This window comes from Drosophila yakuba, chromosome 3L (assembly GCF_016746365.2).
Source record: "Drosophila yakuba strain Tai18E2 chromosome 3L, Prin_Dyak_Tai18E2_2.1, whole genome shotgun sequence".
NCBI classification, from domain to species: domain Eukaryota; kingdom Metazoa; phylum Arthropoda; class Insecta; order Diptera; family Drosophilidae; genus Drosophila; species Drosophila yakuba.
Genome location: NC_052529.2, coordinates 14,512,806 through 14,531,077, shown reverse-complemented (window position 1 = coordinate 14,531,077; position 18,272 = coordinate 14,512,806). Strand labels below are relative to the sequence as shown.

Sequence of the window (18,272 nt, the reverse complement as noted above, 5' to 3'; positions counted from 1 at the left end):
GCACAAGCAAGCAACTAAACATACTGCCCGTATATACGCGTCAATATAGTGTTGCATATACTTTTTGTGGATATATATTTTACACAAGTCATGGCAAGATGTCTATTGACAGCCCAGCCACACAGAGACACTTGACGGGCAGCTCGAGTGGCTTTTTGAGAAACCAGTCTCGAGTACGTTAGAATACCAGCTCAAGTGGGCAGTGGAGGATTGGCGAGAATAAGGGGAATGCCACGGGAGGGACATGACCACGGATCAGGACAGGAGGAGCTCTGGTCTTCTGCTGAGCTGCCATCGGGAGGTATTCCCATTGGCAAGCGCCGTACTTCAGATGCCGACAGTCCGCAAATGGAACTGAAACTCAAACCGAGACCGAGATTGATATTGCTCAGAAGCCGAGGATGATACAAACACTCGGAGAAAATAATGGTAACAAAAAGAGCAGTAACAAATTATTAATGGTCCCAATATATTTATACACATATACATATATGTATAGATATTTAATGATTGCTTTCATCTTATTGGTATTACAAATGCATCGCCTTTACTGCTACAATGCTTTTAGCAAACTACCAATAATTAAACCACAAAATTTAACCCTTTTTTCCTTTCCTAAGACTTCATTTCTTACAGTGAAGTACACACCTAACCGGTTTCGTTTACAAGAAGATCCTCTCATGCCCCTAAATATCTATGATTAAATTTATATAGCTGTAGTAGCAGGGCCAGCGGCTGTGCAACAAAATCAAAGTAAAATTAACTTTATGGCATAATTGTAGGGGAAACAAAGTGAGCTTCTGCCTTCCCAATTGCACTTTAAACTAATTCATAAATCCAACCGAAGTCGAGACCTCAAGAGCAGGCCTAATTGCCACCATTTGTGGTCCCATGTGCCATGTGCGATGTCAAGTGAGTGCCGGCTGAGAGGAACTCGAGTGCAAATCGATGTTGGTAATCTAGCCAGTAAATATATATGCATGCATAAATATTTAGTGCCCTCCACTGGCAGAGTTTGTGTGTGTTTATCGTGTCTAATTATGGCAAATTAGCCGGAGCAGTGCCATAAATCAATGCGGGTCTCCTGGGAGGAGTAGCCCTACTCACTCTATCGGTGACATGGGGGTCAATCAATGGATAGCTGATGGAATTTACATACCTGGAATGAAAAGAATGTGGAAAACATGGAGTTAATATTTGCACAAACAAATGGTTTTTAGCTTATCAATATTATTAAGTAAAATATAAAGTTTATTTCGAGTGTGTTCATTTTCCTTCTCTATATCACAATCTTTATTCTTAAATGTCCATTCTTCATGGTCACAGAAAAAGCACCCAATTCGTTGGGGGGTTAAGCCGTGTAAGCTGGACAGTTGGACAGTGGGGGTTAAAGTTGGGGAGAACAACAAAAAAATGCAGCGAGCCAAATTTGCTTGACATTTACAACTGGCTCCAAGTTGGCCAACTCGCATTGGGTATTTACTGCCTGATGTACTCGTACTCAGTGGACTCGCCAGTGAGGAGCTGTGCCATTTTAAGTGTTTATAGGTATTTATTTTTATTGTTTTTATGCTTAACGATTTTTTAAGTGGAGTGCAGAAGGAACGTGAAACAGCAGCCGAACGAGACTTGTATGCAAAGTGCTCTGGACTCCAATTTTCCCCCATCTTCTCAACCAAACAGTGTTCGCTTGAATTGTTGTACTTTTTGTTATGTATTTTTTGGCCTCGTTGGTTTGTTGGTCGGTTGGTCGGTTGGCATTTTCTGTGGCTCTTCTTGGTCGAGTTAACAAGGCGCAACAAGAAGGCGGCATAGTTGAAGCCGTGGCCCAAAGTCGCCAAGTCCCCAAAGCCGGGGGGCAATTTAAATGACCAAAACCAGAACCAAAACTGAAAAGAATACGGCGCATTCCTTGGCCGGCAGCAGATTTATGTGTCCTTTGTTCTGGCGATTACAATGCTCTCGCGTAGCCGCAACAAATTTTCCCTTTCAATCGGCGCACCATCGCCCCGGCAATATTTCAATTAATTCGTGGAAAATGCGCTTACAAAGAAATATCATTAATGGGCCTTTTGTCAGGATTCTGCAGACTGGTGGGATTGGAAAATTAATGAGCTTCGATATCGTCCTAGATTCTTGTAACAATAAGCCCAAAGCCCTTCTTTAATCATTTGAACAAATACTTAAAAGATTTAAATGTTGCATAAATAAGGTTTCAATAATTAATTTTCTGGATAAAAAAGTCTGATATAAAAATCATGCTGACGCACATTAGCAATTTTCCTCACATTAAACACCTTCAATTCGATGTCATCTTGTCTGTGGCCTTTAACCCTCACCTTTTATTCAACATTTTGTGTTTTCAACATGACCAAGGCATTTTAATTAATTGACGCATTTTCACTTTTTATTATTTCATGATTCATCTTAATTTATGAGAGCCAAAAGAGCAACAGCGACGGCAAAGAATTGTAAATTATGCAAGTAAAGTTGCCATCCAGGTGAAACCCTCAGCTCTCAGCCCTCAGACTTTGCAGCTTAACTTTTATTTCCACCCAGAAGTGGCGAAAAAGTGACAGAAAAAGAACGTGAAAAGAAAATTATTTAATTATGTGTATAAAGTTCCACTTGTCATCCTGTCTGCCTTGTCAGAGGCGTCGTGCTGTAATTTGACATTCGAAATTAATTATAACCGAAAAAAAGGCGAAGCACAAAACCTGTTTCTGAGGTTAAAGGTTGGCAAATTTTCCGTGCAATAAGGAAAATGGTACGAAATTAAATTTCCCCATTAAACCGACTGATAATCTGCAAATAAAGACGAGGGTAGACTTTTCCTTTGCCCTGACCAACTGATGACCCCTTGTTAACGCACTAATCTAGCAGATTTGTATTTTATTTCTCTTTTTGCCTGGCTGCCATACTTTTTACTTTCAGCTGGGGACAGTGGACACAAAAGCTTACGGAATAATAATGGAGGACTGCAGATACATATCCCATGTCAACATTAATTAGGGTCCGGTATTATTCGCATCTAATGCCGGGCAATATTGTCCAGGGTCCAGATAAACATATGACTCCAAAACAGGTCAGTTCGGGGACAGAGCAATTAAGATGTTTAGCGTTCGGAATATTTTTCGTAAATGGAGGAAGGAGACAAAGGGTTTTGTTGTGCCCATCAACTAGGAGGAATTTGTTTTGACAGGCTTTACTTTTTTTGGTAATTATCTGTTAAGTATGCCTTTTCTAAATTCCTTGCCATTTACTTTGGCGGAAGATTTCTATAGTTTAGAAACAATAATATTTGTACTAAGCCAAACTTTAAATTCACTTCTGCTTCTTAATTGACTTGATTATTAAACCTTGCGAGTTGTACGTTAAGCATACACTCTGCTCAAGTCTTAGGCAAATTAAAGCGCAGTTCATCGTTAGTCCCGAAAGTAAACAGCTTAATAATAATAATGAAAAGACAATTTTTGCTCATTCCACATCAGTCTCCATCCCATTCTTCCACAGCCATTCATAATTTAAGCCGATTTAAAAAGTGGCGCCAGTTAAGTCGACCGTGGGCGTTCAGACGACACAGGAGTGGGCGTGGCCCTGGCTTGCATCACGGCTCACAAACACAATAGAGAAAAGATAAGGCGCTTTAGATGCGACAGCTTTTTTGCCCAACTGGACAGATGAAGATATGTCTACACACGAAGAAAAGACATATTCCAATTACATTCATGTTCAAGTTCTATCATATATATTTATTTATCAATCTTTAAAATTCATTTAAAAATATATACTTTTTTTTAAATAAGCCGCAAAAGTTCTTGAAGTGTAATAAACTTGTTGAAATTATTAGATGAGTTTCTCAAAGTGAATATGTTTTCCTTTAAGTGCTTTATCAAAAACGGGCCAGAATATGCTGGAGTAATTTCATCCGATTATTACATTTGAATGAATGTTTTCACATCAACGTGAAATCTGTTTTCCTTTTGTAAGTCCGTAGGAGGGAAAAGTCAAGTGATTAGGCAGAGAAGGAAGTTGGCCGCGCTTTAGTGTGATTTCCCGATTTCCCATACCCAGATGGTCCCGTTCCCAGGCTGGAAGATATAACTTTTTGTTCACACATCGCCGAGATCGAAGGAGGAGAATTGGGAGGGGCTTTCTGGTGGCACTCGGCAGTCGGCTAAGTAACCATAAATAATGCCCAGAGCAACAATCGAAGCTGAACCAGCTGAAACTAACCCAGACAATGGCAAAGCTTTTTTGGCCATTACCGTTGGATGTCTCTTGTGTTTTTTTTTGTTTGTTCCCACTTCCCTGGTACTTTCCGCTGTTTGATATATGGTAAGGCATTGATTTTGCCTATATAAGAATATGCGATATAATGTCCAATTAAATTCTAAAAAAAGAGCCAAAAACAAGAAGCCAGCATCGATGGCAGTTAGGACTACCAAACTGGGTCTCCTCATAAATTTATACAATTTTATGCCTCCTCCACTCTCGCGTTCTGTCTGTTTTATTTATTTTATTGTATAAAAAAGGCGCTCGCTCGACTTCTGCATAAAACTTTGCGCCTCTTTGGCTTTATGGCTTCTCGGTTGTTGCTGCTTCTTTATTTTTTTATACCCCTCCCCAAATCCGCTGCCTCTTTCCATGTACGTATAGTATACCAATCGTCGAGGCTGAGGGCATAAATCTTGACTTAAGGCGCCATAGATCATTACACGGCTGCAACTAAATCGTATGGGAGACCTGGACCTTGGAGCACCCAAAAGTGTGGGGAACTGGGGTAGATAATGCCCTCTGTGCGCTGAAGCGGATTATTAAATATTAAACTTTATTTGAACCGTCCTTTGACAAAAGGTCAAATGTGACAGCGGCCGGCCAGAAATGGTTTCATGGTTGGTTTTCAAAGGCAATTTAAAACTGACACGTGTTTTAATAAGCTGAAAACTTTGGGGATACTAGGGATATTAGATGCTTGGTATTTGTAAGAGATAATCATTGCTTTGCAGCTTTCATTTTGGGGTTTTAAACACATGTAATGTATTTCATGTTGAGTTAGGCGTAAGCAATTTTCATATAATTATAAATTAAAAGATTCTTTGCAAACCCGCTTTTTCCAGGCTCAATAAACTTTTCTAATTTGCGTTGTGCCTGCGCACATTTATTCATATAGTACGTAGATCATAGGACACACAAAAATCGTGTAAGCTTGTTAGGAAACTGTCCCCACCCACTACTCACATATCTACCGTCTCTTTCTGCAGCGACGTTGCTGTCCCTTTTTTTGCATACTTTGTTCACCTCGGGCCAACTCAAATATTCACCGTCGTCTGCAACTACATCGAGGCAATTAAAAAGTTCTGCACAAGTTTAATCAACAAATTTCCCACACACTTCCATGAAAACTAAGTGAAAAAGCGCGTGCGTGGCCTTTCCCTCTTCACGGTTCTCATGTTCGTGCATTTCATTTCACACATGAGCAATTTCGAGAGAGCAAAAGTTTAACAAGTTGATTGGCAAATTCAGAGGCGGAGGATATTGCTTAGCAACTTTGTGGCATGCTCCAAATGCTCCCAGCATGGCCAACAAATTTACAATTCGTCAAAAGCAATGTGAGCGGCAAAGAAAAATGGCAGGAAATTAGCTTGAACTGAAGGCCTTTGCAGTTGCAGAGAAAAAATTATTTTTAAGATCAATTGTCATATTCACTTCCTCTCTAATTTTGGCATGCAACTTTTTAGCTTTAATGTTGCTAATTTATATATTCGGAATAGTAAGAATTTGGTCAATTTTAACAACCAATTCAGGGGATCTTTTGGTTGCAATTTTTTACTGTCTACTTTATGTAAGAAGCTGAGGCGCAGAGAAAAATGCTGCAAATTAATTTGCATTGGGCGCATGCGCAACTTGTCTGCAAAATCTGAATGTTGAGTGTTGTAGTTGCATGATACGCCGCGAAAAGAAGGAAAAGGGAGGGCCTTCTATGCCCCATCTCCCTCCCGCAAGAACCCAAGATTTCCCAGTTGGCTTCCTCATTTGCCTGATGCTGTTGTAACATTTTAATTATGCCTGGCCGTTAGTTGTTGCTGTAGATTCTGTTGCACTCCGTCTCGAGTGGTTCTAGCTCTTTCTGCCGCCTCCTTGCCGTCTCTTTCTTTCGAGATGGAAGAGCCTCGTAAATTGCAGGCGCAAATAAATTTGTTTGAAATATGCTAGAGGAGTTTCAAGCGAGGGTTCCGCGCGCTGTTCTCTTAGCCAAATGAGAAGTTTAATAGCTTGTATCTTGTTTCTTGGTGTTCAGTAAGTTGCTAAGATTACAGTTATCGAGAAATCGAGGGACGGAAGCACTATAAGCGAGCAGAAATGGAATTTTTAAAACGTTGCTTTCATATGATGATTTTCCTATTATAAAAGTAGCTCTATTTTATTATATAATGAATAGTATAAACCCAAATATGTAAGTATTTAACCTAAAGAACATTTTTGTAGTAACGTAAAATAGATACTTTGTTGGGGCTACCTGCTACATAGCCCTTATTTATTTCTATAAAAAGCTATCTAGTTCACAGCAAAATATTTGTGTGCCATAAAATAATTAGTTTTGTTAAACTTTGATTAAAGTTTACACCATCCCCGCGCCTTTTCCCTGCCACCTTTGCAAGTTCTGTAACTAAGTAACTGCCTTTCCCACAACGTTTTTCCGCTGACTTTTTAAACTATTCCCACAAATTCCACCATCCCCCTGGCCCGGAAAAACACTTTGGCTCGGAAAAGTCGCAGTTTCCACAGGCATCGCTGGATCCCTGGATCTTGGCCATGATGGGATGCTTTTTGCCAGGGGCGTGGGGGTGTTAATGCCAAATGCAGTGGCACCCGCAACTGAGTCGCTCGTTGGCCAGGTTGGCTGGCAGCTTTTGCCATTGGAGTTGTATTTGCTGCAGCTGCAGGCCACTCTGCCAACGGCTGAAAGAGTTGGCTAAAACAGGGGTGTGGTGGGGGGTGTGTTGAAGAGGGGCCTAGAGTCCCCGGGCCAGGCCAAAACCGCTTGTCAATCGTGTGGCACGTTTCGCTGTTGCTGGCTGGCTGCTCAATAGAATTGCAGCATTATTTCTGCATCTCCCCTCTCCAGGCACGTTTTCTATTTTTCTTTTTTTTTTGCCATTTTCCTTCTCTCTGTTTTTTAAGCCTTTTCCGCACAGAGTTCAAGATCGCTGTGGGCCGATAATGTCGCCCGATTCTTCGTGGTTTTCTTCGCTAACAAGTCTCCGACTTGTTGCCGTTGTTGTTTCATTAAAAATGATTGATTGCCAATTAATTGAACTTTGCCGATATGTTAATTAACAAGCAATCGAATGCATTCAACTGCTTTTGCTCAATTTCGTTCATGATTTATTAATAAACTTTGATTAAATCACAATACACACTTATTGCCATTATTTACTCAATGCAGTGCAACATATTTGCACGGATTGCATTTTTCTGTTTATTATTCTGTTTTGATTATGAACGCAGCTATTTTCTCTTTTGACTTTCCTTGAAAAAATATTGCTGTAGAATGAAAACGTATTTATTCAATCGAAAAGAATTTATTCGTTAATTATTTCAATTTAAGCTTAAAATCAATAGAAAGGCATATTTATATTTAATAATTTAAAGTTGTTATGGGATCTTAAGTGAATAGTTTTCTCGTTTTGTTTTTATTCATGTTTTCATTCAATCGCAGCTAAGAACACACCTAAATGCAGCCACTTCTTTCCGCACTTTTAATTAAAACATTTCACCCGTCCGATAAAATAAACTATTTTATTCCCCACATCAAAGCATCTTAGGTATGTATGTATAAATCACACAAGAAAAGACCGCGTTCGTATGAATTTCGTATGCAGTTTCCCCAGCTCTTCTTCTCTTCTTCTTGTTGCCAAAAACTTAAACATTTTTATGTGTGCCGAAAACTTTTCGGTAAAACTAAAAGTGCAAAAAATATTTTCACACGCGATAAACAAAGCGCTGGCGATGAAGAGGACGCCGGGGTGGCAGAGCAAACAGCGCTGAGGTAAACCGGGCAAAATATCACTAGAGCAGCAGCAGAAAATAAGGAGAGTATCAGGCAGCACAGTGCACTGCGAAAAAATAGGGGGGAGGATGACGACATGGTAAAATCGTAATCTGTTTCTTTGCGTTTCTCATAAAGATTTCCTGACATTTTTGGGGCGCTCTCTAAAGTTACGAGCGTATTTATTGTATTCTTTTGCAAACGAAATGCTTCCTTAGTTAGAAAACTGTTTCTAAAAACTAGATAATTTTTTTATATTTTATTTTAAAATTTTGTGGTATAAGTACTACAAGTTTTTGAAGTTTTCTTGTTGCTATATATTATACAGTTAAATCAAATTTATTTGGGTCTTTTTGTATGCTTTTAAGAATGGAATTGTGCAGTTGTAGATTGGATGAGGCAACCAAATTGCAAAAATTTTCTTTCAGTGCAGTTAAAGCAGCGGAGTTTGGTTTACCTGAAGTGAACCTCAGACAAACATGTCGAAGTGGCCGACCGACAACAACAGCAACCAAAGCAACAGCAACAACAACAAGGCGACACTGACAACAAATTGTGTCATGTCATGTAAGAGAGGTTTTTTTATAGTGCAGAAAGTTGGCTTTTATGTATAGATTTTGCTTAAGCGCGCGGCATTTCTTATGTCTTTTCACACTTTCCCGGCCCCAAGGCATTTTACAGGGGGGGAGGGTCTGGGAAAAGGTGTGAGGGGGGTGCTAAAAAAGAGCAAAAGAACGAAAAAGCCAACACAAACAGCAAAAACAACAAAGAGGTGTAAGCGAACACCTTTAAGTGGTTAACTGTATGAGTTACTTAGACACTTTTCTAGGTTGGTTACACTTGGGTGTAACTAAATTTCTAAGATGCCAACATTCAACAAAGGTGTGTGTGAGGTTTTGGGTTGTGCGGGGCTTCGACTTGGAAATATGATATTATCTTTGTGTCGGAAAATGTGGTCATAAGGTTAAGTTGCGATTGGAAAAGTGGGCTAATGCGATGGAAACTGAACGAGAACTGTAACTAAAGCTTCGTATTTATTCGAAGTATTCAAAATTCTCGCGTTTGTTCTATTTTTATTTCTTTCTAGGACCTTCCTAGAATGTATCTATTTTGATACAGTTTTCGTAATAATTTGAGACTTCATTAAATGTTCAAGGGGCATCAGCAGAGCTCATCAAGCATATACAATTCCCAAACAATTTTCTCGACTAGTCAGAACTGATCTTTTTCAATCTACATCACGAAACTTCAAACGAACAATGAAGACTTCTCAGAGCTGCTATACTATGTGTATGCAAATTGTGGCCCGAAACCAAATTAGTGGCAACGAGCTAATGAACAAAAAGCACTTCAACTTCAAAGACACATCACAGACCATCTGCCATTCATCTTCATCTTTCAGTTTCCAGAGCTGTCCGCGATCATTTCCATTTCGAATGTTCTGAGTTCCATGCATGAACTCTACGCGTTCAGTATTTCCTCATTTGCCCCTAAACAATTTCTAAGAAAAGCCGAGACGATGGCGGCATATCAAAAAGGGCAGACCAGACTAACCTGGCTCCTCCCATCCCCCCACCACTCCAAAGTTTTGCTCTCATTTGTTAATGTGGCATAAATTGTATTTTGCATGGTCTGATGAGGATGGCAAATAGTTGGATGGATGGTTGGATGGAAAGATGAATGAACGGCGGTTGTGTCATCGCTTGTCTGGGATTCATTAGAAAACAGTGGGCGTCCTAAACCCCAATCATTAGTTTAAGATGCTCTCAGTGTGAATTAGTGATAAGTCTTTAATAAGGAAATCATTTCGACATTATTTTTAAATGGCCTTATATGCGGGTAGTTACTTAACTAGCAATTGAAATTTAAAATATATGTTAGATAATCCTTATAAAATTTATACCAAAAAGGCTTCCCAATTATTCCCACACTGACATTCCCATTCAGTTTCTAGAAAGCGAATATGCGAATAAGCGAATATATGATCTTTCGCTCTTTCTCTCATTTTCCTTATAAAGCCCACTGTCCATCACGTTTGCTTTGATCTTTCTTAATAGACAGCAACGTTTGCATCTCATTCGAATGAAATTTATGATCAGCCACTAGGAAAAAAGTGCAAGTGAAAACGAAAACGAGCGGAGATCGGTGGTGAGATCGTACATTCCGATTCAACGGAAGCCCCGAGCACTCGAGTAATCAGTAGGCAGTTAACACAACAAGCCAATTAATTGAAAACAAATTGCCCATTAACTTGGCCAAAAAACAAACGAAAAGTAAAACGATAGTCAAGTGAGAAACGAGCGTGCGATCGGTAAACGAAACCAAAATCACTTGGCGATCGCTTCGATTACAGACCTGGTCATACTATATACGTCTATAGAGTTTATAGAGAGAAGGAGATTGGAAGGGGGGATGTTATGAGTGGCACAAGATCGCTTGATCAAAAATCGGACCAACTTCAAACAGACGGCCGCTTCAATGGCTTGATTAATGTGGCCCACATCAATCAGAGTGTACTGGGACTGAATAAAAATTAGGAGGGACAGGGGATTTTCCTTCTACATAAATACACAAATCTTTTTCTGAGGCGGCGCCGCACAAACAGTAGAAAAGAGACGGATATAGGCTGGTAAAAAAAAGAGAAGGAGACAGCGATTGGAACACCCACACAATGTTGCTTGGGTCGAAAAAGAGCCAAAGGCTTTGTCAAAATAAATGAACAACATAAATCGGGTAACACCACAAGAAACTTCAAAGTTTTGTTTAAAGGAAGTCTCCTTCGCTTTGTTTTCTTCTGTAGCAAAGTGACGACTGATCGAGTCAGCAACAGCACTAAAAAAATAGCAAAGAAACCTAAGAAACCTAAGAAAACAATGCAAAGACAAAGCCTTCGAGCCACGGAGTTGCTTAGTTTAAAGATCACGATCTTCCACAGTCGCTCGAACATTTGCCAAAATGAGCAAAAAGCTTAAGCCACGGCAACAACAAATCACGTTTGTGATCTTGACTTTAGACATCAGAGTTGGGCCAGAAAAGAGCACAGTGCATAAGAAAAACAAAATTAAAAAAATAAAATAAGGCTAAGCGAAACTGAACCGGCAAATAAAGCCAAAGAAAAGTCATTTAAATGGCCTGTAGGCATAAAGCCAAAGCTGGAGTCTCCTTATTTCTAAAAACCTATACAAACAAATCCCCAGAGAAACATTTGTTGGTCGTGCAAGAAATGATCAGGGGTGGTGGTAAAATCGGGCTTAAAAGGGTTACTACTCTTGAAAAAAGTTCATTAAGGCGTTAGTTAAGTTGTAGGAATAACTACTTTAGACTTAAATAAAATCCTTGGAAAATGTCAGTTGTTTAAGATATTGTTTATGATATTTTTAGACATACAAAAGTCTAGAATCCCCCTTTTAGAAGCTCCACCTCTGGATTTAGGTCTAGACAAGTTCTACTTGTTTGGACTGCTTTTGTCTTCTTCACCTCCCTCTGGTTTTTTTTGGCTTGTTTGTTTGTTGCTACTCTGGTTGTTTGTGTGGCAGTGTTCTGGGTTTGGGGAGACTCGGCTACACATGCAAAGTGTTGTTTGTGCTGTTTCCTATTGGTCGAAGTTGTCGTTGTTGGTTGTTGCTTGCTAGTTGTTGTAGTTGCTGATTGCCGGTTGTTGTAGTTTGTTGACTGTTGGAGCGATTTGAGCTACATGACAATGAGATATTGGGAACACTGCTCGCACAATGGCAATGAGTTCATTTGGGCTTTTTTGCTTTTGTCTCTAAATTTTAAGGTAAGTCTTGATTCCATGAACTTTTCAGTTTGCTTTGTAAGTCTTCTTACTGCCTTCCATCAATCGCTAATATTCAGCAATTGTCTGCTGGATTATTGCCCTTTTGGATTCGTGCTCAAAATCATAATCAGTATTTGGAATTCAATTGAGTAACGCAACTCGCCTTAATTAGAGACTGGGTCTATGGGGAGTTCCTCTTCCTCCTAACCGAACAGAAAAAGGAAAATAATTTTCCAAACAAATGGCAAATAATCAAATGAAATGCCCAACCCTCCAGCTCCCAACGAAAGGAGGAAAATGGCATCTCATCAATTTTCCACATGTGATTTATTAACTAATTTGCCACAACCGCATTTAAATACGCTTTTCACACAGGCACGTACCGCATACAAAAATGAAGGCAGAAGAAACGGTGATGGCACGTGGAAATTCATTAGACAAAAATGCCTTTCATTTTCTTATTTTTCACATTATTAGCAAAGCGCTGAGCAGGGAAAATGAGGCGGGTATTCGAAGCTCTTGAGAAATATGCGAAAATCATGAGCCGCAGGTAAGGGCAATGAAAAATGTGTAGGCATTAATTATTGGGCTCGAAGCTCTCAGGGAAATGCACCCGATTTGAATTAATGAATCTGGCTGTTGTGTACTGTAAGCCAATGAATTATTTTCCAAAGGTATGAACTTTTTTCTTTGACACTAAGAGTACATACAATTTTTCCTACTATATACGTATACATATAAACAAATTGCGTCCATTGTTAAATATTTAAAATGGTAGTGATACTACAGAAACAAAAGGAACAACAATTTAAGAAACTCATAACTAAAGGAAAGGTTTTTCATTTATCTATTGTATATCTCTAACACTAATGCGTTGACGGCATTTTCCGTGCGTCTATATAAATGCAATTTTTATGCCCATTAATATCGATATGTGAATTTTTTTGTTTTTCCCGCACTTTTCCCCTCCCCCTGCCCGAGTTCCGCCCACTTTGGCTAATTTTATTTTTATGACTTTTATGCGCACCGCTCTGGCGTTTTACAGTTTTCCCTCTTTTCCTTGCAGATTTCCTTTTGTTTTTGGCCAGACTTCACTTGCATGATTTATGGGGGGATTTCTTTGCATTTTTTTCGCCCTCTGTCTGCAGTTTCCCTACCCTTTGATCCCCGCAGCACCCAATGCTGTGCATTTGGCGTTAAAAATATTGCCAACTTGCCATAAATTTTATTGTATTTTGACAAGTAATAAAAATGCAAGCCACAAGCCGAAAAATATGGAAAAATAAATAAAAACGCATGCAAGAAAATGCATTTCGAGGGAGATAAGAAAATATAATGTGCTGGATGGGGTAAAACTGAATAATGGATGGATGGTTCTGGAGGCTAAGAGATAACCCATTTTGTAGCTAATTTGCATTTTATATGCCAGACGAGTTCGTTGGGCTTTCGAAAGATTTGACAAATCTTATTCTATGTAATTCGTCTTCGGATTGGTTTTGTTGAAAGATTTATTAGCCAAACAGATAGCGTAGGGTAAAATATTTTTTCTTTAGGCAAGTCTCTATTCAAAGCTAATTAGCATCATAAATTTGGTTTCTTGTCATTACCATTTGAAGTTATCACTCAATCAATTTTATTGAGACTCTAACCGTATAAAGACAATAAAAAGTTAGGCCTAGCTTAAATTTAAGATTCAATTTGGTTACTTTGTGCTTAGTGTTTGTGTATTAGTATTTGTATTTTCTTGGTTTCGTTCGTTCAAAAGCGGGACTTAATGATTTCCCGCCGAGATCTTTAGTGTTTAATGGCTTTTCAGCTTCAGGCTAACGATTTTTTGTGGCAGGTTCTCTTTATGACACGAAGTATTTAGAGTGGTATAGATCGAAGAGGAATCTATTTTGTTTTGATGTAGTAAACTATAAATTTGAGAGTCTCACGAGATGTATTACCGTTTAATACTTGAGCCTGACCGGCATGAAGTCATGACTTATGGGCACTTCATCATCCCGCAAATGGCTCTCCTCCAATTAAAAGCCACAAAATCCATTAGCTTGTTTATATAAATAAACTTCCCACATCACCTCTTACATAATCGACCATCTATTTTCATGGCACACAAACACCGAAGCCTACGAAAAGTTTTTCAATTTTCCTGGACAAAATCGTATAAAAACAAATCTGAACGCTGCATGTAATTATCATAAAGCGGAATCTTGCAGCGCCTATACGATGTCCATAACTTGCCGGTTAACTTGGTGACTACTTGAGGGGGTGTCGTTGGAGGGGGAGGGGGTTGGCGATTTCCTCCTGATTTTCCCCATTTGCCGGCAATATAACGATGTAACTTTCAATTTGCGTAATTTTCAAAGTGACTGCGATGAAGAAGCGTGGCCAACTGATCCCTCACCTAATGACTTTTGCCGTGTGAGTCTATGAGAAATGTTTGCCCAAAAGCCCAAATGCCGAAAAAAAAAACAAAAGAGGCGCTTTCTAGGGGGCGTGGTCCCCCATGTCCGTGAGAGCGTGTCTGTGTGTAAGTGTGCTGAGGTGCACGCTTGTCATAAAATGCCGCTTATTATGTTGGCTATTAATTTTTACAGCCTGGACGCGACGGTTGGGATCCAATGGACTGTGGCCACGTAGGTTTTGGTTCGTTCTGGCTTGGGGGTCCATGACAAAGTATTAGAGATGGTTTCTAAGAAGTTTGGATTACTGAAATTTAATAATTTGTAGCTTTTGTATCAAAGACTATTTTCAATAAGCTTTTAAGTTGGCTACGTTCAAATCAAAGAATATAAGTCATGGTTATAAACTACTAAAATATATTAAGAAGTACCTATGTAGTTTACAGCTACTGTTTGAGCCAGTGATAATCTTTTAAGTTACTTTCTTATATAGCATTATACCCAAGATCACGCTACCATCGCTAGGCACAGAAAGGGGCCTAAAAGGCTCCAAAGACGAAGGAAAATTGTTGTTGGCGCTCCATGGCAATTTATGACAAGCAGGCGAAATGGGCAACGCTCTTTCATTCTTGGCCTTCCGAGGTCTTGGCCATGGCTCCCATATCGCGGCTTCTATCGCAGATGTACAAATTTATTTTTGCGTTTTCCCAGGGGCGGGGGATTCAAGAGGATATGGCTGAGGAACCGGGGTCCAGCCCATCATTAGTACTAACAAGCGACATTACGCGGTCTTAGTTTGGGACTAGTTTTTCGGAATGCGTACTCGATATGGAATGGCCTTTGTCTTCGGTTCGAGTATGTTTATTTAATGAGAAGTTTTGGTGGGGAATTTTTATAGCACCGTGCGGAAGGAGGCCATAACCCCGTTGTCCCACCGTACTTATCGTATTTTGGACATTTCATGGATTTATTAAATTATTAGAAGTAGTCCTAGTCCTGCGAACTGAATTCCTGAAATTGCCTCTGATTGTTATGAGAATGGGCTTATGATTACACGATGGTCTGTGAGTGCGGTAATGGGTTTATTCTCCCGATTTGATTGCGCTCTATGCGTGGCGTTCTTTGTGGCTCCGCGTTATTGGCTTGTACTTTAGTTGAGTAAACTCATTAATGGGCCATCAGGCCGAATTGGTGATCAGTGCATGAACATTTCATTACTTACACTCTGCATAATTCTAGTTTATGGTGTGGAACTGCCTTAAGTACATACCTGAAAGAAAAGGAAATTGGGAAATTAGTGCTCTGATTAACCAAGAAATATCTGCTGGTGTGTGCTTTATTAATTGGAGGTTTACGTAGTGTAAGACAGGAGAGACAGAGTTTTGAACTCAAATCATTTTCAGAATAAAGTTTCAATCAATAATAATCTAAACTCAATAAATGCAATAAGCTTATTCCGAAAATCAGACGAGTAATTGTCATTGTGACTCAATGCTTTCACACATTTTTCACTTTTATCGTGGTGTGCAATGCTTTTCCTCTTGCATAATCACTGAAAGTATCTGACGGATGCAGCAACTCCTATTTCAATTGTTTTCTCTCATCTTTCCACTCACTTGGGGTTTTTTTTTACCGGTAGAGCCAACACTTGGCCAACTAGGTAAAGTAAACATTTTAATTACGAAAAAAGCGAAGCAACTTTGACTTGACTTCTTTTCCTCACCCACTTGCTGTTGTTTTTCCAACATTTTCAACTTTTGCGGCAAACTAGAGTCGACTTGCCATATAATTAAATACAAATAACAATTAAGATATACGAAGTTGCCAGGCAGCTCCATTTGAGGCTGAAGTATGGATAAGGCTAGGCCTCGAGCATAATTTAAGTTTTTTAATTAAAAGCAAGCCACTCGGTTTGAGGTATGATTTTTCCAGACGCAACATTTATGAATTGAGACGTTAATTGTCATCTAGTCATTTTAAGGAGGAGGGGCACTTTACTCTCATGCCTATCAATTTTCGAGCTGTCCCATGAAATTGTCAAAAAATCGTTGATAGCCAGACCCCGAAAATGTCCATATTTAATTGACAGTCTTGGTCCGAAAACCTGAAGAGAGTGCTCGAGTGTCACTTACTGCTACCAATTCCATTAGCGCGACATGTCAATGAATGATCTACAGTATACGACAATTTATCCTCTAATAAAGTGGAGTATCAGCCGTAACTAAGGATTATTATTTCATTTTATATTTAATAATAAGCAAATTTACTTATAGTTGGGGAGCAGGAAACATTTTACTAGAAATTTTTAAATTACTAGATATAAATAACTTACGTCGCAATTTTTTTTAAGTTTTTCCTTCAGTATGTAAATTATGTGTAGGGTATTTTCCTACCACTTAATCATTTTCCTTAGTTTTCCTGTTTTTTCAGTTTTACCTTTGGGGCGTTTCGGCGTCGGTCGCTTGACTTAATGGCAACATGTTTTACAACATTATTAGACAGGCCAAAATGGAAGCGGTTTTTTTCGGATTTCTGGTCGACAACTGGCAAATTTTAATTACCAATATTTTCCAGGTGTCGATACCCATACGACCCACGCCGGGGGCAGCATTTTACATTTTATGACAGGCCATAACCCACAGACAAATAAATGCGGGTATTGAGAGACCCACTTTATATGGTAGCTGCTGTCTAATTAGCGTTTTGTGACAACCGCAGAAAAATATAAAAACACTTCGAAATGGATTTGTAATTGGCCAACATTTTGTTTGACCCACCCGAAGCGAATTCAAGCCGTACTAAAATTATATTTAATTTCATTTGTATTTATCGGCTTACCAAATTGTTTTCGTGGGTGGTATTGTTTCGTGTTTGTGGTCGCAATTAATCTTCTTATTGGCTTAGAATTTCTTGAATTATTAGGTTCTAAAATTATTCTTGATTCCTTTGGCCTTTGGCTTTGAAATCAGCTTTGTATGTATTAGAGAATCGTTTAATATTGTTTTGCGGAAATCTTTGTGTCATGTCAATCAAGATAAGATAAGTTCTTATTTTAAACTTTATCGCATCGACATTTGTTAACGAAGTGCGCAGTACAGACATTTTTCTTGTGCAGAAGGCAATTACATTTATAATTTAATGCTTACATGAATTATAAATTATAATTATTTTAGTTAACTGTCTTAAAACGGCACAACTCGTGAAAATAAAAGCATTTGTTTAAGTTTAAGGTAGTAGTTTTAATGTTTTTTTTTTGGTTTTGATTTTTAGTACACGTTATATAATAAATTAAATTCGTTTATAATTATTTTCATCATTTTCCCGCCTGATGACTGCGATCTCCAAACCCTTTCTTCAGGATTGCACTAGCAATGGTGATGATGGTGTCCATGGTGAGGACCATGATGATGGTCAAAGTGGCCTCCGTGGTGGTGATGATGATGATCGAAGTGGGGCGGCGGTGGTGGGGGTCCGTAGTGGTGGTGGTGGTGCGGCGGTGGTGGAGGTCCGTGGTGGTGCATTGGGGGTCCGTGGTGGTGATGGTGGTGCACCGGGGGCGGTGGTGGATGGTGGTGGTGATGATGTCCACCTCCACCCAAATTCAGGCCTAGGTGGATTCCAAACAGGCGATCGTGATGCGGCGGCGACATTTTAAGTTATTTATTAAATCCTTTTGATACTTTTCAAACTGATATATTCCTTTAGAGAACTGCTCCCTCGTTGCTTGTTGAATGCGAACTGACTTTCCATCCGCAGATATGACCAATTTATATACAGTATCCCCTTGAACAGGCTGACAATTCAGATAGGATTGTTTTGCGCGGGTTTATCTTATCGAATGGGGTGTGTATTCGACTGACTCACTGGGGATTCACTTCGATTCTATGGCTAATGCTCAATAGGGCTATAAAGATAGCAATATTTTTGTGCAATCATGGAGCGAGAATTACTCATTCAACTAATTCATAAGTTTAAAGTGCTTTTCTTTTTTCCATTCTGTACGAATGTAATGACAGTTAACGCAAATATAAGGAAA

The 18,272-nt window shown here is 39.2% G+C and overlaps 2 protein-coding genes across 2 annotated transcripts in view; both read right to left on the bottom strand.

Annotated features, from left to right (window-relative positions):
* LOC6534093 (frizzled) overlaps positions 1–18,272 on the bottom strand; it is a 90,998-nt gene that overhangs the window by 21,883 nt on the left and 50,843 nt on the right. The window lies entirely within an intron of this gene.
* On the bottom strand, positions 3,491–18,008 carry LOC26536204 (histidine-rich glycoprotein). The gene has a single exon (XM_015194949.3). The coding sequence runs from the start codon at positions 17,884–17,886 to the stop codon at positions 17,602–17,604; it is 285 nt and encodes a 94-aa protein (XP_015050435.1). The 5' UTR covers positions 17,887–18,008; the 3' UTR covers positions 3,491–17,601.